Raw genomic sequence first — 24,937 nt, forward strand, 5'->3', positions numbered from 1 at the left:
AACCCAAACTATCCTGCTGAAACCCTCCAACCCAAACCATCCAACTGAAACCATCCAACTGAAACCATCCAACCCAAACCATCCAACTGAAACCATCCAGCTGAAATCATCCAACCTAAACCATCCAACTGAAACCATCCAGCTGAAATCATCCAACCCAAACCATCCAACTGAAACCATCCAACCCAAACCATCCAACTGAAACCATCCAGCTGAAATCATCCAACCTAAACCATCCAACCTAAACCATCCAGCTGAAATCATCCAACCTAAACCATCCAACTGAAACCATCCAACTGAAACCAACCAACCCAAACCATCCAACACTGAACTGGACCCAATGACACCAAACAGGACACACACGTAGGAAAAGACAAATATCAAACCTGTTATTCATTCACATCTGATTTATTCAAATTTATTTCATTTCCCTCATTTCATACACATGTTTAAACTGAACATAATGAAAACACACAAATCCAAGTAGTTTGACCATGATCTGGTCTGTCTGTGATCCAGTCTGTCAGTAATCCAGTCTGTCTGTGGTCCAGTCCAGTCTGTTGGTAATCTGGTCCAGTGTGTGATCCCGTCTGTCTGTGATCCAGTCTGTCTGTGATCCTGTCCAGTCGGTCTGTAATCTGGTCCAGTCGGTCTGTGATCTGGTCCAGTCTGTCTGTAATCCGGTCCAGTCTGTGATCTGGTCTGTCTGTTTGTGATCCAGTCTGTCTGTTTGTGATCCGGTCCAGTCGGTCTGTAATCTGGTCCAGTCTGTAATCCAATCCATTCTGTCTGCGATCCGGTCCAGTTGGTCTGCTCTGGGTCATTCATGGAAACACACATATTTGACCTCTGACCATGACTGTATGGGATCACATGACCTCTGCTCTGTACTGTCATTGGTGGGCCTCATCTGCCCTTCTTCATCTTGGACACCTTCTCTTTCCTCTTCTTCACGTGTTTGGGGACTTTGTTTTTTCTTTTCTCTCTCTGAGCTTCTTTCACCAACTTCTTCTTCACCTGGAAAATAAAAACCGACGTTAACCGTCTCCATAGAAACGAGAGGCGGACGCACGACCTTCCGGTTATTTAAACCATGACACTTGGTCTTTCTGGGGGAGGGGCCAGAACTCCGGACCCCACCCCAAATTCACTTGTATGTGTGAAAATTACTTCATTGCACTTACGGATTTTTAATTCAAAGGAAAATAACAAACAAACAAATAAAGCTGCTGTTGAGTTTTCACCTTTTTGTCCATCGGGGGTTCCTCTGTCCGTCCTTTACCCTCCTCCTCCTCCTCCTCCTCCTCCTCCTCTTCCTCCGATGACGATAATGATGAAGGTTGTTCGTCCTCCAGAAGAGCAGGAACCTGAAAACACAACAACACTGAATGACAAACATGTCAACCCTGAGGGAACATTAAAGGTTCTTCAATATTCAACAGAAAACACAGACCAGAAAAACACAAAAGAAAATGAAGGCAAACAAACGTGACATTCACTGAAATCTGAATGTTCTCAAACTACTGATTCCACTCATTCTGGTTTGTGTCCACGGCCCAGTGATGTTCAGTCGCTTCAACGGCGTCGTGTTTCGTCCGTGTCAGTTCCGTGCCGTTCATTGTAGAACAGGGTCAGGGTTTAGAACAGGGTCAGGGTTTAGAACAGTGTCAGGGTTTAGAACAGGGTCAGGGTTTAGAACAGTGTCAGGGTTTAGAACAGGGTCAGGGTTTAGAACAGTGTCAGGGTTTAGAACAGGGTCAGGGTTTAGAACAGGGTCAGGGTTTAGAACAGTGTCAGGGTTTAGAACAGGGTCAGGGTTTAGAACAGGGTCAGGGTTTAGAACAGTGTCAGGGTTTAGAACAGGGTCAGGGTTTAGAACAGGGTCAGGGTTTAGAACAGTGTCAGGGTTTAGAACAGGGTCAGGGTTTAGAACAGTGTCAGGGTTTAGAACAGGGTCAGGGTTTAGAACAGTGTCAGGGTTTAGAACAGGGTCAGGGTTTAGAACAGGGTTAGGATTTAGAACAGGGTTTAGAACAGGGTTAGGGTTTAGAACAGGGTTTAGAGCAGGGTTAGGGTTTAGAACAGGGTCAGGGTTTAGAACAGGGCTTAGAACAGGGTCAGGGTTTAGAACAGGGTTTAGAGCAGGGTTAGGGTTTAGAACAGGGCTTAGAACAGGGTCAGGGTTTAGAACAGTGTCAGGGTTTAGAACAGGGTCAGGGTTTAGAACAGTGTCAGGGTTTAGAACAGGGTCAGGGTTTAGAACAGGGTTAGGATTTAGAACAGGGTTTAGAACAGGGTTAGGGTTTAGAACAGGGTTTAGAGCAGGGTTAGGGTTTAGAACAGGGTCAGGGTTTAGAACAGGGCTTAGAACAGGGTCAGGGTTTAGAACAGGGTTTAGAGCAGGGTTAGGGTTTAGAACAGGGCTTAGAACAGGGTCAGGGTTTAGAACAGGGTTAGGGTTTGGGTTAACAGTGATCGTACCGTCTGAACTCCTGACAGGTCCTTCTTCAGTCCGGTCAGCGTTTGGTACAGAATCTGTACAGAACACATCATCATCATCTTCATCATCATGTTTGATCCTCCACCAGCTGATCAATCAGCTCATCCTCAATAAAAATCCTCTTACGTTGTCATGGTTACCACAGAGCGCTGACTCCTCCTCCTTTATCCTCATGAGGTCAACATCTCGTTCGTAGTGATTCACCTCCGTCAGAGTGCGAGGAATGTACGCCTTCTTAAACACCTGAGGGGTCAAAGGTCAAACCCAGAGGTCATGTGACCTGGTAGGTGGTTGTGAGGTCTGATTCTGATTGACAGGTGAATGTCACCTGCCTCACTGACCTGCTGCTCATTAACTCCTTTCCATGACAGTACTTACTGGTTCATGGTTCAATGTGTTTCTAAAGCTTGGACTGTTTTCATGTTGGTTTCAAACGCGCACATCCGTTCATGAGTCAACATGTACGGGGAAAACAGGAGGACGAGGACGGCTCACCTCTTCATCCACTGCATCCTGGTCCGACCTCTGCTGAGCCGTTCGCTGAGCCGCAACCAGCATGGCCTACACAAACACAGACACACAACTGTAACACAACAGACACACAACCAGTACACAAACACAGACACACAACTGTAACACAACAGACACACAACCAGTACACAAACACAGACACACAACTGTAACACAACAGACACACAACTGTAACACAACCAGTATACAAACACAGACACACAACTGTAACACAACAGACACACAACCAGTACACAAACACAGACACACAACTGTAGCACAACAGACACACAACTGTAACACAACCAGTATACAAACACAGACACACAACTGCAACACAACAGACACACAACCAGTATACAAACACAGACACATACATTAGACAAAGACACCTGAACATGTTCAGTATCTGCTGTTATTTGTGTGTTTGTGTGTTGAACTGGTCACAGTTGTGTCAGTCAACATCAGCCAAAACTAAATTCACCGTCAACCAAGCGAAGAAACAATGAGTCACCATGGCAACAGGTTTAAGAAAGACAGCACATGTGTAAACAAACAAAGCTTAGACTGGGCCTAAATGTGGACGTGTGTGTTGGGACCTTGCTCAGGTACTGGTCCAGGTTGGTTTTAGTGACTGATGGATCTGTGATGAAGTCAAACAGCTCTCTGATCGTCATCACTGCCACACCGCGCTTCACAAAGAACTCTGGGAAAAAATACACACGGACAGGTGAGCTAACGGTCAGAGGTCAGGGGTCAGCAGGTATGTCTCTGTGGTTACCATTGACGTTGCTGCAGTCTTTCCTGAGGAACTCCAGAGCGTGTGGATGGTCGTGTTCCACTGACTGCGACACGTCAATGATGTAGGCGTCTCCGTCGTGATACCTGCACAGGGGAAAAAGCTGAGGTTACGAGGCTTTTACTTTGAAGGGGTCAGGATGTGGTGGGCGGAGCCTCTTACAGCATGTTGAACTCGCTCAGGTCAGCGTGGACCAATCGGGCCTCCTGAAACATCGTCCTCATGTTCTGCACGACCTGCAGGTAGAGCTCACACGCCTTTGACTCAGACAACACAGCGTTCTTCAGCAGTGGTGCCGGACTGATGGGAAAGGAGGTCAACACAGGTGATCGATAAGAGACAGGCGTCAGTACTGGTGCCGATAGAGGCGATGGTACTGGTGCCGGTACATGCGTCGGTACATGCACCGGTACAGGCGTCGGTACAAGCATCAGTATCGGTGCCGGTAAAGGTGCTGTTGCCAGTGCAGGTGTCAGTACAGGCGTCGGTACAGGCACCGCTGCCGGTACAGGTGTCAGTACAAGCATCAGTACTGGTGCCGGTACAGGCACCAGCACAGGTGTCGGTACAGGCGCCGGCACAGGTGTCGGTACAAGCGTCGGTACAGTTGTAGGAACAGGCGTTGGTACAAGCATCGGTACTGGTGTCAAGAAGCAGACACACACTCACATGTTGTCTTTTCCGATGAAGCTCATTAACAGAACGTGACTCCTGAGCAACAGAGGTTCAGGACTCAGAACTCCAGCCGTCTGCAACCTGGGAAACAAACCCACAGTGAGCTTTGACTGAGTTCTACCTGTCAGGAAAAGGTTCTACCCATGAGCATTAAGGTTCTACTGAGTTCTACCTATCAGTATTATGGTTCTACTAGGTTCCGGTTCCAACCTGATAAGGTTCCTCATCTCCTTCTCTGCCCAGGTTCTCACCATCTTACGAGGGTTTCCTTTGCAGTAACCATGGCGGAACCTGAACAACAGATCAACATTCAGAACATCTTCACTCACCTGTATGCAGATGTCACAGTGGGCGGGGTTACCTGAACTCTCCACTGACATATTTGTCTCGGTCTTTGAACAAGAGGATCGACGTCTTGTAGATTTTTATTGCTCGGCTCTCTCCGCTTGATGTGCTCGCATGATACACATTAGCCTGACAACATAGAACCGACCAATCAGAGCAGCCACAGAACCCACACCCTGACCAATGACAGGCTTTGTTTTTCTCATGTTTATTATGCAGGTGTTCTTTCGTTAGTGACCAAATGACACATACGGCATTACTTCACATCTGATATTGATCAATGGTTCTCATCGACCCATGGATCCATTACCTCCTTTCCTGTACTGATGCAGCCGTTGATCTCGTTGATCACTCCTCGACTCAGCATCTTGAACAAAATCATTCGAGTTCGTGGATCTAAAACCTGAAGAACAAGAATCAGCTGATTCTGGTGGACCTACTCAGTACAGTTTTATGATCCAGAACCTCAGGTCCATCACTGATCCAGAACTTTCCTTCTCTAATGACACCTTCATATTTTCAGAGCATTAGTCTGGAACTGAAGTGAAAACCCTGTTTTCTGACCCACCACAGATTCATTATCATCAGTTTGAAACGAAGCTGAAGAAAAAATGTCAATGGAACGTTGACTTGCAGTTTGTTCCTAAACATGTTCTATGGCTTTGACAGAACACCAAAGGAAAACAAAACAAAAAAAAACATTCAACTGTCAGATCAGCTCCACTCCTTAAAACTGATTCTTTAATCACAAACAAGTAAACAAGACTAGATTAAACTAGACTAAACCAGACTAGACTAGACTAACATAAACTAGACTAGACTAAACTCACTGAAGTTTCATGTGTTTCTACAGGACGTTCACCTGCTCGACTGTAGCACGATCTGATTTGTCCTTCACCCGGTACCTGTAGAAGAAGCACAACCAATGAGAAACTGAGTCAGGCTGGTCACATGACCTGTGCTGTGAGACACATTGGGGGTTGGGACTCACGTGTCAGCGTCTTTTTGCTTCTGCATTGTCGTCACTTTGTTGATCACAGAGTCTGCGAAATTAAGTTTATCTGTGAACAGGAACAAACACACCTGTCAGGAGGGGGTGGGGGCTGTTACCATGACAACACATCTGTTGGGAGGGGGCGGGACCTTACCCAGGTTGATCTTGTGTTCGTATTTCCGCAGAGCTTTGTCAGATGGAGTGGACGAAGACAGGGTGTGATTGGACAGATTCTGTCTGTTGGCCTGAAATAAATGCAGTAACAAATAAACAAACCATGTAAAGCAACGGACAGGTAAAGCAACGGACAGGTAAAGCAACTGAAAGGTAAACCAACAGACAGACAGGTGAACCAACAGACAGGTAAATAAGTAAATATTCACTGGACCAGTTTGACCAGGACACAGGATGCTCTGGGCCCGTTATCAGGCTCAAAGCAGCATCGTCGGTCAGACCACGCCTCCACATCGTCTCAGTCGGTTGTTTGTCACGGTATGGACGCCGTATGTCAGATAGTCATGTGACCAGCTGTGACCTTTCACCTGCACTGTCATCTTTAATGAGCTGGTACCTGCTGCCGGTTCTGTTCGGTTCTCACCTGGCTGTTCAGACCTGTCCTGTTGTAGCGTTTGGTCAGATCGCCTCCTGTGGTCTGCCACGCCCACTCGTCATCCTCGTCATCATCCTCGTCATCTTCGTCATTGTCCTCGTCCTGGTGAGGACGTGACGCCGGCTGCAGACTGACTTCAGACATGTGACCCTGAACAGCCGACACCTCTGATTGGTCGCTGCACAAAAATCAAGCAAAAAAACTCACTGAATTAAAAATAAACCGGAGTCAAATGACGACGATGAGCACACAACACCACCAACAACAACACAACCACCACAAATAACAACACAACAACCATCACAAATAACAACCGACAACAACACAACAACAACACAACTACCACAAATAACAACACAACAACACAACCACTACAAATAGCAACACAACAACCATCACAAATAACAACCAACAACAACACAACAACAACACAACTACCACAAATAACAACACAACAACCAACAACAACACAACCACCACAAACAGCAACACAACAACCATCACAAATAACAACCACCAACCACAACACAACCACCACCACAAACAACACAACCACAACACAACTACCACAAATAGCAACACAACAACCACCACAAACAACAACAACAATAACCTACAACAACAACAACAACACAACCACCAACAACAAACACCACCACAAACACAAAAACAACAAACACCAATACCACCACAAAAACAGTCCAGGTCCTTCAACAACACGTGAATCACTTATTATTAACCCCATAATAATAATAATAATAATAATAATAATCTGGTTTCAGTGTTACTCTGATCCAGTTCTGATGGACGTAGTCCAACAGTCTGGACCCGAACAAGCCAGGACCAGGTGAACGGACAAAATACAGTCCGGATCAGACCCGGGTCTATGAGGTCTACATCTTCTCACCTGTCCTCCTCTGCGTCATCAAACTGACCCGGGACAAACCGGGACAGGTCCATGACGTCACACTGAACCGGGTTCAAACGTGGTCTAAAACTGTTGCGAACCGAGCCAAACGTGAGCAGCAGTAGTAGCGTGTTCACTCCCCACTCTTTTCCGGGTTGAATGACGTCACTACGGCTACCGGTGAGGACCAAACTGCGTACGGCTCAGATGTCATTATTTTGAAGGACCTGAGAAGAAACACTCCGTTAGCCGCACGTATTTAATAGAGATTTTTTAGCTTTACGTCAGAATGTGTGCAGACCTGGAGCGGATCCCCAGGACTCTGTTGGTCTCTGAACGGTCCAGTTTCCAGAACCAAAAGAACCAGCTCAGCGCACACGTGGGGCAGCATCACTTTAACTACAAGGTGAGTTAGCTTAGCCGTTAGCTTAGCTTCATGAACTCCGACAGCAGCAGGAGAACTGACGGAGTCCAAGGAGTTCAACTTACCCACAACTCAACATCTAAGGAATTAGTCCATTCAAACCACTAAGTGCCCTTTAACCAGTGTGGAAACTAACCAACCGACACTGGAAGAAAATGACCGAGTCTGACCATTTTACAAAAGTCGCGTTTTAAATACAGTGAATAGTAGCACATGACATAGAGAACCATTTAACTTTTGTGTTCTTTGTTTTTACTATATTATTATTATTATTATTATTATTATTATATTTAAGATGTTAGTACATTTTAAATTCATTCAGGAAGAAATGTAATCTATTGGTTCATTTACAATAAAAACAGTGTAGTTATAAATAAGTAAATCTAGAATACAGAAACTGTTTGTGTCATATGTCAGGAGTCTGATGGAAAGGCTCAAAGGGTCCGCCTGTGTCCTCGGCTGTAGCTCCACCCTTCATGGTCTGCCTGTGTCTTCAGCTGTAGCTCCACCTTTAATGGTCCGCCTGTGTCCTAGGCTGTAGCTCCACCTTTAATGGTCCGCCTGTGTCCTAGGCTGTAGCTCCACCTTTAATGGTCCGCCTGTGTTCTCGGCTGTAGCTCCACCTTTAATGGTCCGCCTGTGTCCTCGGCTGTAGCTCCACCCCTCATGGTCTGCCTGTGTCTTCAGCTGTAGCTCCACCCTTCATGGTCTGCCTGTGTCTTCAGCTGTAGCTCCACCTTTAATGGTCCGCCTGTGTCCTCGGCTGTAGCTCCACCCTTCATGGTCCGCCTGTGTCCTTGGCTGTAGCTCCACCTTTAATGGTCCGCCTGTGTCCTCAGCTGTAGCTCCACCCATAGTGTCCTGGACCGTCTTTAAGGACCCCGTCAGGTCGGACTTGAAGGCACATACTGGAGAACTGAGCCTGTGGTGTGTTTACCTGTGCAGGTGTCGGTACTGCTGCCAGAGTGTGGCTCCGCCCCCCCTCTCCTGGATGCAGCTCTGAATGGTTTCAGCAGTTTCTACCTGATCAGGAACCTGCCGGTGTACATGCTGCTGGACCAGGACTTTCTGCAGACCGCTGTCCACCAAGGTGCACCTGAACACATGTTGACCCACCTGATCATGTCTGTTAATGTGTGCTTTAACATGTGACCATCTGCGTTCAGGCAGCGTGTACGGACTGTCGTTCGGCTGCAGAGTCGATGAGGATCCATGTGTCGCTCTGATGCCAAACGGTGAGTCTGACAAGGCAGAGATGAAGCCCCGCCCCTCTGTCACTACCTGAACAGGTGAATCATTGCCTGTATGTGTCCATGTGCAGGTCGTCTGGTTCTGTCTCTGGACAAAGACTCCTTTGAGTTATTGGGGTTTGAGAGAAAAAAGTATAGATTCACCAAGAGAGCGACGAGCAGATACGGTCAGTTAATACACCTTTATTGAACATTATCTGTGACTCTGCCCCCTCTGCACCAGCGCCGTCTCTTAAACACACAGTCACTGTGACATGATTCTTAAGTCATTTTTTTTCTCTCAGTGGTGTCTGTAAATTTCAGTGACAGTAGCATGACTCCAGGTGGGCGGGGCTACCAGCGTCTCCTCACGGGTCTGAAGACACACCTCCCTTTGGTCGTTGACTTCCTGGTGTCACATCATCCAGGTAAGACATGTGCACATTACCCATGAGCCTGTGCTGCCACCGTCCAGATCCTTGTGGTTTTAATGAGTCACCTTCTACTCCTTACTGACTTACATTACCCACGGTGCTTTGCGGTCCTGTCAGGGGGCACTACTGCTCTTCAGCCTCTCCTCTCACGATACGATTGGTCAGAACATAGACCATCTGTGAGCACTCGCTGCCTGGCCAACCTGCCCTGCCCCCTACTGACCTCTGACCTGCAGTCATGTGACCCTCACTCTGTCCTGGATTGGCTGGGTGCTGTGGATGCTGATGTCAGCTGGTGAGAGGACGCGATGATGTCACAGGCAAGTCATGTGGCCTCTGACCTACACTGACTCTTCTTCTGTGGTTTCAGTGAGAACTCATCCAGCAGCTTCCTGTCGACAATGGTCTGTCCTGAACCAAAAACTACAGCCAGCAGCGCACTGAACGTGTCCGTTAGTGGATTCCTGAACCCACATGAAATCCACCACCTCATCCAGGAGCTCAGGTAAGATGACCTCTGACCCATTCGAGCTGAGGCACAACATGAAAGGTCATTCTGTCTTGATTAAATATAAAGGTTTTCACAACAGAACAGACATGTTTGTCCAGAGCTACAATGTTTATTTTCATTAAATGAAGGATTCAACATCAGACTCAAACTGTTGAGGATCACTGACCTGTTTCAGTCCAGTGTACGAGGGCTGTTCAATAAGTTCATGGCCTCACCCAGAAATACTGGTTGTTATAATACAGGATGTTACATTCTTTCGTGATGGGATAGTGATGCTTGAACATCGATGGACCAAGTGCATTGCTGTAAATGGAGATTATGTTGAAAAATAAAATATAAATTATCAGTCTGTGTTGTTCTGTTCTGGGTGAGGCCATGAACTTATTGAACGGCCCTCGTAGGGTTAGGTAGGGTGGTTATTTAGTTAGTAAGCTAGGTAGGTAGGTCTGTTAGGTAGTTAAGTAGGTAGGTTAGTTAGATAGGTAGGTAGGTGGGTTAGTTAGTTCACTGATGTCTTGAAAACATGGGCCGTGTTTAAGGTTCCACATCTTCTCTGTGTTACTGATGAAAATGTGCTGCATGTCTAGTTCCCAGGATTTACCCTTACCCTAACCCTTCTACCCTAACCCTTACCCTAACTCTAACCCTTCTATCCTAACCCTTACCCTAACTCTAACCCTTCTATCCTAACCCGAACCCTTACTCTAACCCTTCTACCCAAACCCTTACCCTAACTCTAACCCTTCTATCCTAACCCTTACCCTAACTCTAACCCTTCTATCCTAACCCGAACCCTTACTCTAACCCTTCTACCCTAACCGGTCCAGCCCTCCACATGACTTTGGCCTTGTTCTCTAATGTTCTGTCTGACCGGTCTGGGTGCAGGTCTTACCTGGATCAGTCCCAGTTGGCGTCCTGGGTCGCTCTGACGGTTCATGGATTCACGGACAGTCCGGTTTCATGGGCCGGAGACGAGCGCAGTGTCCTGTGGAGCGGCAACACCTTCTACAGTCTACTGCTGTTCAAAGACGACACCTACCAGCTGCACCTGGCCACAGGAGCACACCACACCTGTCCGCCTTGACCCACCTTAGACCCACCGAGATCCGCTGTTACCCACCTTATACCCACTGAGGTCCGCTGTGACCCATTGAGGTCTGCCGTGACCCACCAAGGCCCACTCTAGACCCGCTGAGGCCCACCTTAGACTTACCGAGGCCTACTCTAGACCCACCGAGGCCCACCTTAGACTTACAGAGGCCCACTCTAGACCCACCGAGGCCCACCTGGTAATTTTAGTTGTTTCAGTCCTCAGTTGCGGCATCAGGATGAATGGTGTTGATGACATTTAGTTTCAGGGGTTTTCATTGGTCCTGAGGTTTGAGCTGATGACATCCAGACCTACTTCACTGTGTCCAAGTTTTCCAGCGACACCGCCTTGTGTTTAATGTTTACAGACGATCAGTTTGGTGTTTCCGGTGTGGCCCCAGAGGCGTTTGTCATCTGTGTCGTCTGATTCCAAATATGTAACCCTACGGAGAAGATCTCAATACTAGTGCCTAAAACTCACAGCAGAGGCTTTATTTAATTCATGTTCCAGACGACAGATGCACTGGTACGCTGTAAAACTGTCAGTGGAAAATAAAACTCTACATTTGTACTGTCATGTGCAGTGTGTTTGGTTTGTATTGACACATGAAAGTGGGAAAAAAGTATTGTTAGTTTGTGTTATATTTGTATTGGTACTAAAAGCAGATACAAAACAGACTGGCAACACACACAAAACAGACCGACAACACACACAAAAGAGACAGACAACACAAAACAGACCGACAACAGACAAAATATATATACAAAACTCTATATGATGATCCGATAGAACTACTATCATACCATAATGATCCTGTCTAATCATCATGTGGATATGTTACACCTGTGAGGTGGATAGATGATGAACCCGTGTCAATGAAGACCATGACCAACTGTAACTGTAACCCTGACCCTAAAACCATGACTAATGGGCTCAGACCAGCAGGTGTCAAAGGCCAGTGATTCAGAAACAAACCCTTCTCTGACTTTTTTTTTTGTTTTGGTTACATTACACAGGCAGGACCAAAGTGAAAGGGTTGGTGTTGAACATGTGATTGGTCCATTTGTCAGATGGTCAAGGAATGTAACACAGACACCCATGAGCCATGTTACACACACAAACACACACACACACACACACACACACACACACACAGGAACAGAATGCTGACAGCTGATTGGCTGAAATCCTCTCATTCTAACTTAAAACTCTCCATTCTTCTGGCAACTGTGGCTCAGTTGGTAGAGCGGGTCGTCCAATAACCGAAGGGTTGGCAGTTCGAATCCTGGCTCTAACTGTCCACGTGTCGAAGTATCCTTGGGCAAGACACTCAACCTCACACATCTCCCAGTAGGACTTGGCAGCAGCTTGCATGGCCACGCCCACTGGTCCATGAGTGTGTGTGTAAAGTGCTTTGAAGGACCATTAAGGTGTAGAACATGGTCTGTAGAAGTTCAGTCCATTCACAGTAGAAACAGTCTTTGATTTGGATGATGTTTATGGGCCTTTTTCTGTTATTTGTGTTTTCAGTATTTCACTCCATAAGTGACAGTTATTAGCCCAACAAAGCCTTAGCACCAATCTGCATCTGTCACACATTCACAACCCTGATTTTAACAGACGCAGTCCAACTTTGACACATGTGGTCTAATTTTAACATGCGCAGTTTAACTTTAACACATGCACTCTAACTGTAACAGGTGTGGCCTAACTTTAACAGGCGTGGTCTGTGCAGCCTAACTTTAACACATGTGGCCTATCTTCAACATATGTGGTCTAACTTTAACAGGCGCGGTCTAACTTTAACAGGCTCAGTCTAACTTCAACACGTGACCTAACTTTAACAGGTGCGGTCTAACTTTAACACACGTGGTCTAACTTTAACAGGCGCAGTTTAACTTTAACATGTGGTCTAACTTTAACAGGCGCAGTTTAACTTTAACACGCAGCCTAACTTTAACACACGTGGTCTAACTTTAACAGGCGCAGTTTAACTTTAACATGTGGTCTAACTTTAACAGGCGCAGTTTAACTTTAACACGCAGCCTAACTTTAACACACGTGGTCTAACTTTAACAGGCGCAGTTTAACTTTAACATGTGGTCTAACTTTAACAGGCGCAGTTTAACTTTAACACGCGCGGTCTAACTTTAACACACACGGTCTAACTTTAACACACGCGGTCTAACTTTAACAGGTGCGGTCTAACTTTAACACGCGCGGTCTAACTTTAACACACGTGGTCTAACTTTAACAGGCGCGGTCTAACTTTAACACACACGGTCTAACTTTAACAGACTGTTCAATGACTCAATACTCAACTGTTCATACAATTTCAATTCATTCAAACTGATTCTCTCTCTGGGGGTGGGGGCTGGAGGCTGGAGTTGGGACAGAGAGGTGTGAGTGAAGCTGAGGTGTCGACAGTGATGGGAGGCGGAACCAGGCTGGAGCATGAGGTCCTGCCCAATGCTGCTTGCTTGGGGGGGGGTGCCACCGGGTGGGACTATTAGTAAGCTCCTCCTACTTTTTCACTCATTTGCATCTTTAATTTTCCTTTTCTGGTGTTTGAAAATACAGAGAAAGGATATAGTTAGAAAAAAACAAACTGCACCAAATTATGAAATGACAAGTTCATACTTGAGCTCATTCAGAGTCTGATATGAAAACTACAAACCCAGCCCACGGTCAGGACTGTCAGGCCATGACCACATACTCAGATGCTAGTCCTGTGGGTGGGGCCTAATACACAAATTCATTTTAAATCAGCTGTCCTGTTATGAAAAGGCTACAACAGAAAACATTAAGGTCAAAGGTTAGAGCCAGTTCAAGTCCTCCACTCTGTCCATGAAGAAGAAGGTCAGAGGTTACGTCCACAGAGACAAACTGTTAACGAAGCTTCGCACAAATACTCAGATCAGCACATTCCCACAGTTACACAACTACAATAATCCTGCTGTGGGTTTGGATGGACCAGATGGACCACGAAGACCAGGAGGACGCTTGCTTAGTCCCACAACCTTTGAACTTAGTACCGAGTGTAAACCATCATAACCATGAGAACCATGAGACCCCCGTCAGATCCTCAGTGGTTTACAGTCCACATCCACTGTCTTCAGTTTGGAGGATTTAACAGTTTTCAGTGAGAAACATCATTTTGGACCAATGTTCTAAGACCACAGAGGAACCGGTTTAAATCCATGAGTCCAGACACAACAGTAAATGTGGGAGAACCGTGTTGACGGACACTGATGGGACACTGATGTGGGAAATGATCCATGTTTTTCATTTCCACACTTGTTCTGCTGTTGTTGACATTCTGAACCTTTTCCTCTCCAGTTGTCTTCTGGGGGTTGCGTGGCTGAACTGCCCTTCCTTACTTGAGCAGGTTCTGCCACTGTTCCCTGTGGTTCTGATCCAAACCCCATCAGCAGCGTGTGATGGAAGTCAACGGGCTGACACCACAGGACTCCAGCTCTGAAACGCTCCAACTGGACCAAGTCTAAAAGCTGTAGGACAAACTCTACGTTCTAGTCCACTCAGTTCTGAGTTCAAGGAGCAGAAGGACCGAGGTCTGCTGAGTCACTGTTGGGAGTCCTGGTCCTGTTCCAGTCCTGGTCCAGTTCAGGTCCTGGTCTTAGCAGAGCTCAGTCCTCCTCTGAAGGTACTGCAGGATGGAGTCCGTTCCCTGTGATGAACCCCAAATCCTCTTCAGGGCTTCACACTCGCGCTCGTTGGCCTGCTCCAGAGCACTGCGACTGGTGTTCCTCATCAGGGCTTTGGACTCCTGCAGAACCTGAACCACAGAAGGAGAACCAGAACCCGACCACCAGGACAGGTCCAGAACACAGACAAAAACCGTCAGGAAGCTGCTACCATCATGTCTATTTGAACAGGGTTAGAATTAGTATCTGACCCACCGGGGTTAGAGTTAGTACCTGACCCACCGGGGTTAAAGTTAGTACCTGACCCACCGGGGTTAAAGTTAGTACCTGACCCACTGGGGTAAGAGTTAGTACCTGTTCAACTGGGGTTAGAGTTAATACCTGACCCACTGGGGTAAGAGTTAGTACCTAACCCACCGGGGTTAAAGTTAGTACCTGACCCACCGGGGTTAAAGTTAGTACCTGACCCACTGGGGTTAGAGTTAATACCTGACCCACTGGGGTAAGAGTTAGTACCTGACCCACCGGGTTAGAGTTAGTACCTGATCCACTGGGGTTAGAGTTAGTACCTGACCCACCGGGGTTAGAGTTAGTACCTGATCCACTGGGGTTAGAGTTAGTACCTGACCCACCTGGGTTAAAGTTAGTACCTGATCCACCTGGGTTAAAGTTAGTACCTGACCCACCGGGGTTCAAGTTAGTACCTGACCCACTGGGTTTGGGGTTAGTACCCGACCCACTGGGGTTAAAGTTAGCACCTGACAAACTGGGGTTAGAGTTAGTACCTGACCCACTGGGGTTAGAGTTAGGTACGAACACTAAGACTCGCACTAACCCTAACATCAAGACTAACACTAAGACTAACCCTAACCCTAAGACTAATGCTAACTCTCACCCTAATACTAATACTAACCCTAACACTAATACTAATAATAATACTAACACTAACCTTAATGCTAACTCTAATCCTAATACTAATACTAACCTTAATGCTAATACTAACCTTAATGCTAATCCTAAACCTAATACTAATACTAACCCCAATACTAACACTAACCCTAACCCCAATACTAATACTAACCCTAATACTAATAATAATACTAACCCTACCGCTATCTCTAACTGTAACCCTAATACTAACCCTAACCCTACTACTAATACTAACCCTAATACTAATACTAATACTAACCCTAACCCTATTACTAATACTAACCCTAATACTAATACTAATACTAAACCACCTGTAGAACCCTGTGGACTTACCAGGGAATCCACTGCCACCAGTTCTTTGATCCGCAGCATCACCTCCTGTGTGAAGGTTCCAGGCCAAAGAACCTGCGACACCAAACCTTTAGAACACGCCTCCTGAGCTGTCAACTTCCTGCCACTCAGTAACAGCTCATTAGCCTGGAACAGAATAGAACAGGTTAACTTAACCTCTTGACCTGAAACAGAATAGAAGCCTGGAACAGACTGGCTTGGCTATGGCTGGTATAGAATGGGTTAACTACAGCTAGAACAGAACAGGTTAACTAGGGCTGGTATAGAACAGGTTTACTAACGCTAGAACAGAACAGGTTAACTAGGGCTGGTATAGAACAGGTTTACTAATGCTAGAACAGAACAGGTTAACTAGGGCTGGTATAGAACAGGTTTACTAACGCTAGAACAGAACAGGTTAACTAGGGCTGGTATAGAACAGGTTTACTAATGCTAGAACAGAACAGGTTAACTAGGGCTGGTATAGAACAGGTTTACTAATGCTAGAACAGAACAGGTTAACTAGGGCTGGTTTAGAATGGCTGGGTGATCTCATGGTGACTGATGTTAAAGGTCGTGTGTAGAATTCATTTACAGTGGATTACAGTGACACCTTTTGTCTGAATTGTTGGTGTTTTTAAGGGACACAGACTCTGTTTCCCATGAGCACTAGCTCCTACTGTCATAAGGGCAGAACTGTGTCCAAGGCTGCATTTGTTTTGAAGTTAATGACTGAAGAGTTGATCCTCTTTCCAACTCTGCATTTCTTTTTTCCACACAGTAACTTGCAGGTGCAGAGTGATGTTTGAGACAACAAACAAACTTCATCAAGTCCATTTGTAGCATAGTTTAGTAACTGCAGTGAAAACCAAAGTGAAACCAAACTGTTAGTGCGACTCCTGCTTCTCTGTCTGTTTTCCTCTGGAGCTCCTCAGTGTTCCTCACAGACCGCTGGTTCACACCTGTCCCAATAATATCCATCTGCTGTAGCTTTAACCCACAGTATTCAGTCCTTTTCCTAAATGCCTTTTGTCCTTCTTCATCTTCCTTATTGTGCATTAGTTCGGTTCAGCTCTAGCTGCTTCAGTCTTCTGCATTCACAGGATTCTACTGGTAGAATGATTCTTGTTCCTGAAGGGCAGTTTAGTATCCAGGCCCTGGCATGAACATTCAACTCCATCCAGAACCATTTCAGTGTGACCTTCCAAAGCCCTTAGTTTGGACTGAAACAATGCTCCAAATCCAACAGATTAGACCTGTCACAGAGCTAGCCCTGTGGCTAACACACAAGTGTTAATTAAGTGTTTGACTGAGCTACCAACAGACACTAGAGTCCAATCCAATGTTCACATGCATTTGTGTAAAGAACAGAAGCATTCTATACCTGTGGAGAAGGAAGAGGGCCAACTGCAGCTGTTTTCATTGCTTTAATTCTATCCTTAGTTCTATCCATGGGTTCAATGCACAGGTTTCCCTCTGTTTTAGTCTGGGTTTGTACACTCCACCCTTTAGTTTTCTGTTTCTTTCTGACAGTCCAGCTGCAGTTCCAGTGTCCACCATTACAACTACACTAATCCCTTTGTTTAGTTCACAGGACAGATCTGACTCCTCACTCGTTCATCTTACTTCTTTCTACTAAACTCTGTCGGTCGATGTGTTGTTGTCATGGTGACGTAAGTCTGCCATTAATCAGTCCAGTCTGGTCCAACCTGACCAGGGAAGATGGAAATAGGATTTGAAAATAATCTGTTTAGGTGAAGATCATCTCATTTTAAAATGTGGACTACAATCAGACATATATAGAGAAAATGAAACTTTTACAGATCAGATAGAAAGTCTGTAAAGGACCTTTAACTGCTGACCTACACCACCTACAGCTGACCTACACCACCTACAACACCTACAGCTGACCTACACCACCTATGACACCTACAGCTGACCTACACAACCTACAACACCTACAACACCTACAGCTGACCTACACCACCTACAGCTGACCTACAATACCTACAGCTAACCTACAACACCTACAGCTGACCTACACCACCTATAACACCTACAGTTGGCCTACACTACCTACACCACCTACAGCTGACCTACACCACCTACAGCTGACCTACACCACCTACAGCTGACCTACACTACCTACAGCTGACCTACAACACCTACAACTGGCCTACACCACCTATGGTTGACCCATACCACCTACACCACCTGCGAGTGACCTCCAACCTCTACGGACCTATTAAGGGTCATGTGATGGGGATTGATTGGAAACTCCATTGTTACATATTGGTTCCCAGTCTGGGTGTCACTGTTGCAGATGTACAGGTAACAGAACAGAGTTGGATAAAGTAGATGACATTAGATCAAAATGGGATTCAGACAAGGGATACAATGGTACTCAGGACCGTGAACCGTTCAGTCTGCCCTGCACGGGACAATTCGCCCTTATGGACCGCGGGATTTCGGTTCAATTGATTTGTCTCTCTCTCACTCGACATGCATGTGAGCATGCAGTGTGGGGAAGCCCCGCGCCCCTGTGAGAGACAGTAGACAACTCAAAGACACTGGTTTATCCTGGTCTATCCTAGTTTATCCTGGTTTATCCTAGTTTATCCTGGTCTATCCTAGGTTATTCTGGTTTATCCTGGTCTATCCTAGTTTATCCTGGCCTATCCTGGTTCATCCTGGTCTATCCTGGTTAATCCTGGTCTATCCTAGTTTATTCTGGTCTATCCTGGTTTATCCTGGTCTATCCTAGTTTATTCTGGTCTATCCTGGTTTATTCTGGGCTATTCTAGTTTATCCTGGTCTATCCTGGTTTATTCTGGTCTATTGTAGTTTATCCTGGTCCATCCTGGTTTATCCGTGGCTATTCTAGTTTATCCTGGTTTATCCTAGTTAATCCTGGTTAATCCTGGTCTATCCTAGTTTATCCTGGTCTATCCTGGTTAATCCTGCTCTATCCTGGTTTATCCTAGTTTATTCTGGTCTATCCTGGTTAATCCTGGCCTATCCTGGTTAATCCTAGTCTATCCTGATTTATTCAGGTTTATCCTGGTTTATTCTGGTCTATCCTGGTTAATCCTGGTCTATCCTGGTTTATCTGGTTCCAGTCTAATCATATACTTACTGAGGCCAGACCCATGATGCGGGGGAAGGTAAAGGAGGCGCAGGCGTCCGGTGTCTGTCCATATGCAGTGTACGGTGTTTGGAACCAAGCCTTTTCATTGGCCCACACCACGTCACACAGCGGCAGGAGGGCGGCGCCCAGGCCCAGCGCTGGCCCGTTCACCGCTGCCACAATAGGCTTCCGGAACTGGATGAAGGTGTTGACGAAGGTCCTGAGATAGAGATAGAGAGAGGTCAGAGGTCAACCCTTGCTGTGTGACATCCCCCCCCCCCCTTTCAGGCACCACCTGATGGTTTCGGCCATTTTGATGCTCTCCTTCTTCCTGTCGTCCGTCAGTCGTCTGATGAAATACAGGAAGTCCAGACCGCAACAGAAAACGCTACCAACGGCGCCAAACAACACCAGCTTACTGTCATCTGATGCCGCTGTCGCCATGGCGCTCTGGATCTCTTTCATCACCTTGACACAAGAATAAAGAATGTCATCTGAGGTTACCATGGCAACAGACCACTGAAAGAAGAATCACTTATCAATAATGGAATACTAAAAAATATTGTGAAAATTGTCAGTTATTACAAAGAGGATACCCCTGGTTCAGGGTGTTGTTCTCTGAGCTCAGTCGCTGTGGAAACATACCTCTGGGTTCAGGGTGTTGTTCTCTGAGCTCTTGGTCGACAGCAGGATGTGGGTGAATCCGTCCTGTTTCTTCACGACAATGTCTCGGTAGCGGTAGGCACTCTCCGTCTGCCGGACGCTGAACCGCAGACGTTTGTCAAAAGCCGACCGCTCCTCCAGACGCCGCTTTCCTGAGGCACCGGTCGCCCCAGTAACAGCGCTCTGGGCAGCAGGGGTCCCGTTGGCGGAGAAAGCCTCCAACAGCGAAGAACCTGAGAGCAGAACAGGGACCATCAGACCTAGACCAGGAGCAGAACAAAGACCACCTGACCAGGACAGAGACCACCTGACTGAGACAGAGACCATTTGACCAAGAAAGAGACCATTTGACCGGACAGAGACCACCTGACCAGGACAAAGACCACCTGACCAGGACAGAGACCACCTGACTGAGACAGAAACTATTTGACCAGGACAGAGACCACCTGACCGGGACAGAGACCATTTGACCAGGACAAAGACCGCTTGACCAGGACAAAGACCACCTGACCGTGACAGAGGGGGTCTCATCTGTAGTATGACCTTTGACCTTACCTGAGCCACTGAGGGAGCGCATGGCGGCTGGTGTGATTGGGAGTCGCGGCGGGGACAGCGGGTTCTGGTTCTGGTTGTTGCTGGGTCTGGGTCTGGTCCCCATGCGGGCCCTCTCCTCCCCCGGTCCCAGCTGGACTGCGGTGGTCTCGGCCGGTTTCTCCAGCAGCGCCACCTCTGGCGGGTCCAGGTGAGCATCGTGGGCCTCCAGGCTGTGGGCCGCCTCGCTTGGAGACTCCTCCTCCTGGTCCAGACGAGTGTTCATGGGGCTTTTGGGGACCAGGATTTTGATGCCAGTCTTGGCCAAGTCAACACTGCGCCGCGCAGATCCAACCGGAGATGCTGACATCAGAGCGCTGCTGAAGCGGTCGGCATGGGCGGAGCTGAAAGTGGACAGGTGCGGACGGTCGGATGGTCTCACCTGGAGATGGACGAACTACATGTAAGTGAATGGAATTTAAGATGATAGGACCAGGACATGTCTTCGTAAAGGAGCAGAGACACGGTTAATGGTGGACGATACCATCTGGTGTTGTGGTGTTGATGTCTGAGCAGCAGCAGATCAGGTCTAACCCTAATACATATTTATGTAACCCCAACCCTAACCTAACCCCAACCAGGTCTCTAAAATCCAACTTTAACCATGAAACCAACTAACTCTGATACCAACTAACCATAACCATGTAACCAACTAACTCTACCCATAAAACCAATTAACCCTAACCATGTAACCAACTAACTCTACCCATAAAATCAACAAACCATAACCATGTAACCACCTAACTCTACCCATAAAACCAATTAACCCTAACCATGTAACCAACTAACTCTACCCATAAAACCAACTAACCGTAACCATGTAACCAATTAACCCTAACCATGTAACCAACTAACTCTACCCATAAAACCAACTAACCCTAACCATGTAACCAACTGACTCTGCCCATAAAACCAATTAACCCTAACCATGTAACCAGTTAACCCTAACCATGTGACCAACTAACTCTACCCATAAAACCAACGAACCCTAACCATGTAACCAATTAACCCTAACCATGTAACCAACTAACTCTAACCAAGAAACCAACTAACCCTAACCATGTAACCAACTAACCCTAACCATGTAACCAACTAACCCTAACCATGAAACCAACTAACCCTAACCATGAAACCAACAAACCCCAACCATGTGGCCAACTAACCCTTACCATGTGACCAACTAACTCTACCCATAAAACCAACTAACCGTAACCACCTAACTCTACCCATAAAACCAACTAACCCTAACCATGAAATCAACTAACTACCCATAAAACCAATTAACCCTAACCAAGTAACCAATTAACCCTAACTATGTAACCAATTAACCCTAACCATGTGATCTACTAACTCTACCCATAAAACCCAACTAACCCTAACCATGTAACCAACTAACTCTAACCAAGAAACCAACTAACCCTAACCATGAAACCAACTTACCCTAACCATGAAACCAACTTACCCTAACCACCCAAACACAGTGTAGACCAGTGTTGTCCTCAGGTTAGGTGCAGGAGGTAAACTCAGTCTTTGAAGGTCATCTGCTGACACCTGACCATTGTTTTTAGAAATAGTTGGATAACCCTAACCCTTTACTAGTGCGTTGACCTGTGGGGAGAGGGAAGTCTGGGCATCCCTGCTTAGACTGTTGTCCCCGCGACCTGGCCCCGGACAAAGTGGAAGACGATGGATGGATGGATGGATGGATGGATGGATGGATGGATGGATGGATGGAGGCAGCAGACAGCCATGATGTCTCTTCCATATACATTAACCAGAGGTTGTGCTAGACATTTTTATTGTCCATCATTTTGATGGACAGGGTTGTAAAAATTCCATCATAACATATTATTATCTGTCATTTCACATTTTTATTTTTTAATGATAATGAGATATATTTAGTAGTATTTAATATTCAAAAACATCTCAATGATGCAGCAACTGTAGTTGCTGCTGGCTGATAAACCAACTTTAAATCATGACTCGCATAATTATATACGCCACTTTTAATTGGTGTGTTATCTGTAGACATTATAAGCTTTCCTTGTGTATGTTCATGCAGTGTCAAATACCATGCACTGAGGGTTAGGGTTCGGGTTACGTGAACCACAGATCTGGGCACAAATTGACATGCCATCAAATAACACATGAAAGGTAGAAAATGCGTACATATAGCACACCAAATGCCATAAGAATTGGTGTATAACTTGCTTGTCCTTCATCCTTCACCGCATCAGTCCCTCTTTTTTCACCGCGTTTATCAATGCCATCCCATTTACTGGGCTTTTTAAAATAACTAAGGAGACTCGGCTGTCTTCACATTTTTCGCTAGCAAAGTAGCATCTAATTTTGGCTAAAGTCAGCTAAACAACGATGACCCTCAGTATTTTAATCTGTCAAAATGACAGAAGGCCTTCAGAATTTTCTGTCATTTAAAAAAAAAAATCTGTCAATGACGGAATATTTTGGTTAACGCGACCTCTGATCCTAACCCTAACCCTGTTCCTAACCCTGTTCCTAACCCTGTTCCTAACCCTAAGCCACATGACGCGGCAGCCTGACCTGAAGGCAGTTTGCCGTCAACCCGGTACTGATGTCACTGCGGGCGGCGGCGGGAGCCGGTCTAAAGGCCAGCTGGTGGGCGGGGCTCAGCTGAGAGGCAGGCAGGCTGCGGGTGGAGCGCAGGAAGGCGGCGTCCTGGTGACGCTCGGCATGCTGCCGGTTGAACTCGTGGACATAGACCATGCAGGTGGACAGGTGCGTTTCGGGTTCCCAGGTGTCTCCTTCCGAACCGTAACCCCTCCACCTGACCAGGTACTCCACCTTCCCCTTCCTGTTCCTCCTCTTATCTACGATCCGCTCTACCTGAAAACACAAGGCACCGACACCACATACATTATTAGAATGAAGGCAATAATAAAGGATTTACTAAAGAGAACTTAACAGTAGCAACAGACACAACAAGACAAAAACTGTCAGACAATAAAACCATGAATCCAGATGTCAAACCTCAAACTATTAGAATCAACATCAGAATACACATCACTAAAAGTAAGTAACACATGAAAACATTCTGAGTCTTTGAAGTGAGAACCTGAACAAAGTAACATAACAGACGATGACAATCAACATTGGTTTACTCAAATACGCTAAGATACTCGGGTATAAAATACAACAGAACAAGCCTTAGTGTGACTGCAGCCTCGTGTCATTAGTACCAGCTCATAGGGTTAGAGGTTAGGGTTGGTTAGGGGTTAGGGTTAGGGTTAGGGTTAGCGTAGATAAGGGCTAAGTAGAGTAAGGGTAGGTTAGTGTTAGGGTAGGTTAAGGGTTAGATTAGGTTGGGGTTAGTGTAGATTAAGGGTTAGAGTAGGTTAAGGGTTAGGGTAGGTTAAGGGATAGCGTAGGTTAAGGGATAGGGAATAACCAATGTGGAATCAAATGGAAAAACGAACTTTAAAAACTTTACAACCATTTTCAAAACAGTCTATGAGGGGAGGGGGTTAAAGTTCTGAATGTTGATCTTGCATGAATGAGTTACGGTCACAGAACCTCCAGACACTGGTTCATAGAACCTTAGCGGAGGGTTCTTCTAGAGCATCCAGGACCCGGTTCCTGAGTGTGATCCGTTAGCCGTTAGCTAGCTTTAACTTTAATCTCTAGGCTAACGCTGATGCTAACTGTCAGCTTCACACAGACCGGACCGGTCCAAAACCCGGACCGGGCACCACACCGGGTCAGCCCGCGGCTTCGGGGGCTCTCCCTGTGGCCTCACGCGGACTGTCGGTAACTTTTCTGGGTCACACTTTCAGTTTCTAAAAGTTCGCCGTTAGCATTAGCCGTTAGCTCACCTCGTAGAACTCTTCCGTAGCCATGGAGACTGTACGCGTGCACGAACAGCTTCCAGAAGCTTCGTCGGTCGGTCACGCGCCGAACATGAGAGAATGCTCAAAGGATCGACCCGATCAGATGTGGTGATTAGTGACTGATCAGCGGCGGATCGATGACTTTATCAGACTTCAGCGTTAGCTGTTAGCTTAACCAGTGGACACACAAAACATCCGCTGAGGCGCCTCCACAATAAGAGCACACCGGAAGCACCGACTATTATTTCATAAACGACGCTGTTTCCTGTCAAAGATTGTCATGTTCATCAGTGAAGATGGAGTAGATGCTTCAGTACTGCTGAGAACTGACGTGTGGGTGCTTCTCTGAAACTGGTCCCTAAAAGCAGGACCCACACGTGGACCTAATGGACGGACGCCCAGGTGTTCTGGTGCATGTTGCAGCATCTGGATTCCCCGGGAACCCACACAAGGATCCTATTTGTGGACTTGGTCCGAGGTGTTTCCAGGAGCAGCTGTCCCTGCTGAAAGGTCCTGACTCCATCTGCTGCTGGATCACTGACTTCCTGACAGACAGGGACATGTGAGGCTGGAGAAGACGGTCTCAGACACCATGACCATCAGCACTGGAACCCCCCAAGGCTGTGTACTTTCCCCTCTGCTCTTCTCCCTGGACCAGGGGTCAGCAACACTGGTCCTAGAGAGCCACTATCCTGCATGTTTTAGATGTATCCCTCTTCCAGCACACCTGATTCAAA

General features: G+C 46.6%; 3 protein-coding genes across 7 annotated transcripts; 1 reads left to right on the forward strand and 2 right to left on the reverse strand.

Moving 5' to 3' along the window:
* Nucleotides 1-392: 392 nt before the first annotated feature.
* LOC115437196 (serine/threonine-protein kinase RIO1-like) lies at nt 393-8,177 on the reverse strand. 4 transcript variants are annotated; one of them, XM_030160396.1, is made up of 17 exons: nt 8,157-8,177; nt 6,422-6,611; nt 5,978-6,068; nt 5,821-5,890; nt 5,692-5,734; nt 5,140-5,232; nt 4,846-4,958; nt 4,695-4,775; nt 4,479-4,565; nt 3,972-4,109; nt 3,792-3,895; nt 3,610-3,716; nt 2,996-3,061; nt 2,627-2,743; nt 2,482-2,535; nt 1,245-1,367; nt 393-1,017 (listed from the first exon to the last, which is right to left on the reverse strand). In XM_030160396.1, exons 2-17 carry the CDS (start codon nt 6,575-6,577, stop codon nt 907-909), a joined length of 1,554 nt encoding a protein of 517 aa, XP_030016256.1. In that variant the 5' UTR covers nt 6,578-6,611; nt 8,157-8,177; the 3' UTR covers nt 393-906. The 4 variants fall into 4 exon arrangements, with proteins under 4 accessions (XP_030016256.1, XP_030016255.1, XP_030016254.1 ...); XM_030160395.1 differs by lacking the exon at nt 8,157-8,177 and adding an exon at nt 7,830-7,858; XM_030160394.1 differs by lacking the exon at nt 8,157-8,177 and adding an exon at nt 7,341-7,582.
* On the forward strand, nt 7,545-11,599 carry LOC115437219 (ribonuclease P protein subunit p40-like). The gene is made up of 8 exons (XM_030160437.1): nt 7,545-7,746; nt 8,710-8,854; nt 8,931-8,999; nt 9,086-9,181; nt 9,299-9,421; nt 9,545-9,722; nt 9,798-9,932; nt 10,824-11,599. Exons 1-8 carry the CDS (start codon nt 7,630-7,632, stop codon nt 11,020-11,022), a joined length of 1,062 nt encoding a protein of 353 aa, XP_030016297.1. The 5' UTR covers nt 7,545-7,629; the 3' UTR covers nt 11,023-11,599.
* A 1,964-nt stretch (nt 11,600-13,563) lies between these two features.
* On the reverse strand, nt 13,564-24,402 carry LOC115437190 (chromodomain Y-like protein). Of its 2 annotated transcripts, none has more exons than XM_030160385.1 (8): nt 24,186-24,402; nt 22,897-23,199; nt 20,299-20,716; nt 19,726-19,976; nt 19,376-19,548; nt 19,090-19,300; nt 15,957-16,100; nt 13,564-14,824 (listed from the first exon to the last, which is right to left on the reverse strand). In XM_030160385.1, the coding sequence occupies exons 1-8, from the start codon at nt 24,207-24,209 to the stop codon at nt 14,666-14,668; spliced, it is 1,683 nt and encodes a 560-aa protein (XP_030016245.1). In that variant the 5' UTR covers nt 24,210-24,402; the 3' UTR covers nt 13,564-14,665. The 2 variants fall into 2 exon arrangements, with proteins under 2 accessions (XP_030016245.1, XP_030016244.1); XM_030160384.1 differs by lacking the exon at nt 13,564-14,824 and adding an exon at nt 15,033-15,565 and having other exon boundaries at nt 15,932-16,100; nt 20,299-20,711; nt 22,892-23,199.
* Between the last annotated feature and the right edge of the window lie 535 nt (nt 24,403-24,937).

Source organism: Sphaeramia orbicularis, chromosome 17 (assembly GCF_902148855.1).
Source record: "Sphaeramia orbicularis chromosome 17, fSphaOr1.1, whole genome shotgun sequence".
In the NCBI taxonomy this organism is placed as follows: domain Eukaryota; kingdom Metazoa; phylum Chordata; class Actinopteri; order Kurtiformes; family Apogonidae; genus Sphaeramia; species Sphaeramia orbicularis.

Excerpts from the sequence above, each read along its gene's own strand:
- LOC115437219 (XM_030160437.1), top strand. The coding sequence starts at position 7,630 with ATGTGTGCAGACCTGGAGCGGATCCCCAGGACTCTGTTGGTCTCTGAA. Across the intron at positions 7,747-8,709 it reads AGCATCACTTTAACTACAAG|GTGTCGGTACTGCTGCCAGA; the intron begins GTGAGTTAGCTT and ends TTACCTGTGCAG. Across the intron at positions 9,723-9,797 it reads GTGGATGCTGATGTCAGCTG|TGAGAACTCATCCAGCAGCT; the intron begins GTGAGAGGACGC and ends CTGTGGTTTCAG.
- LOC115437196 (XM_030160394.1), bottom strand. The coding sequence starts at position 7,393 with ATGGACCTGTCCCGGTTTGTCCCGGGTCAGTTTGATGACGCAGAGGAG. Across the intron at positions 5,891-5,977 it reads CGAACACAAGATCAACCTGG|ATAAACTTAATTTCGCAGAC; the intron begins GTAAGGTCCCGC and ends TCCTGTTCACAG. Across the intron at positions 5,735-5,820 it reads AAGCAAAAAGACGCTGACAC|GTACCGGGTGAAGGACAAAT; the intron begins GTGAGTCCCAAC and ends CTTCTTCTACAG.
- LOC115437190 (XM_030160384.1), bottom strand. The coding sequence starts at position 24,209 with ATGGCTACGGAAGAGTTCTACGAG. Across the intron at positions 19,977-20,298 it reads GCGCTCCCTCAGTGGCTCAG|GTTCTTCGCTGTTGGAGGCT; the intron begins GTAAGGTCAAAG and ends TTCTGCTCTCAG. Across the intron at positions 15,566-15,931 it reads TCCACAGGGTTCTACAGGTG|GGTTAGGGTTAGTCTTAGTG; the intron begins GTTTAGTATTAG and ends CATTAGTCTTAG.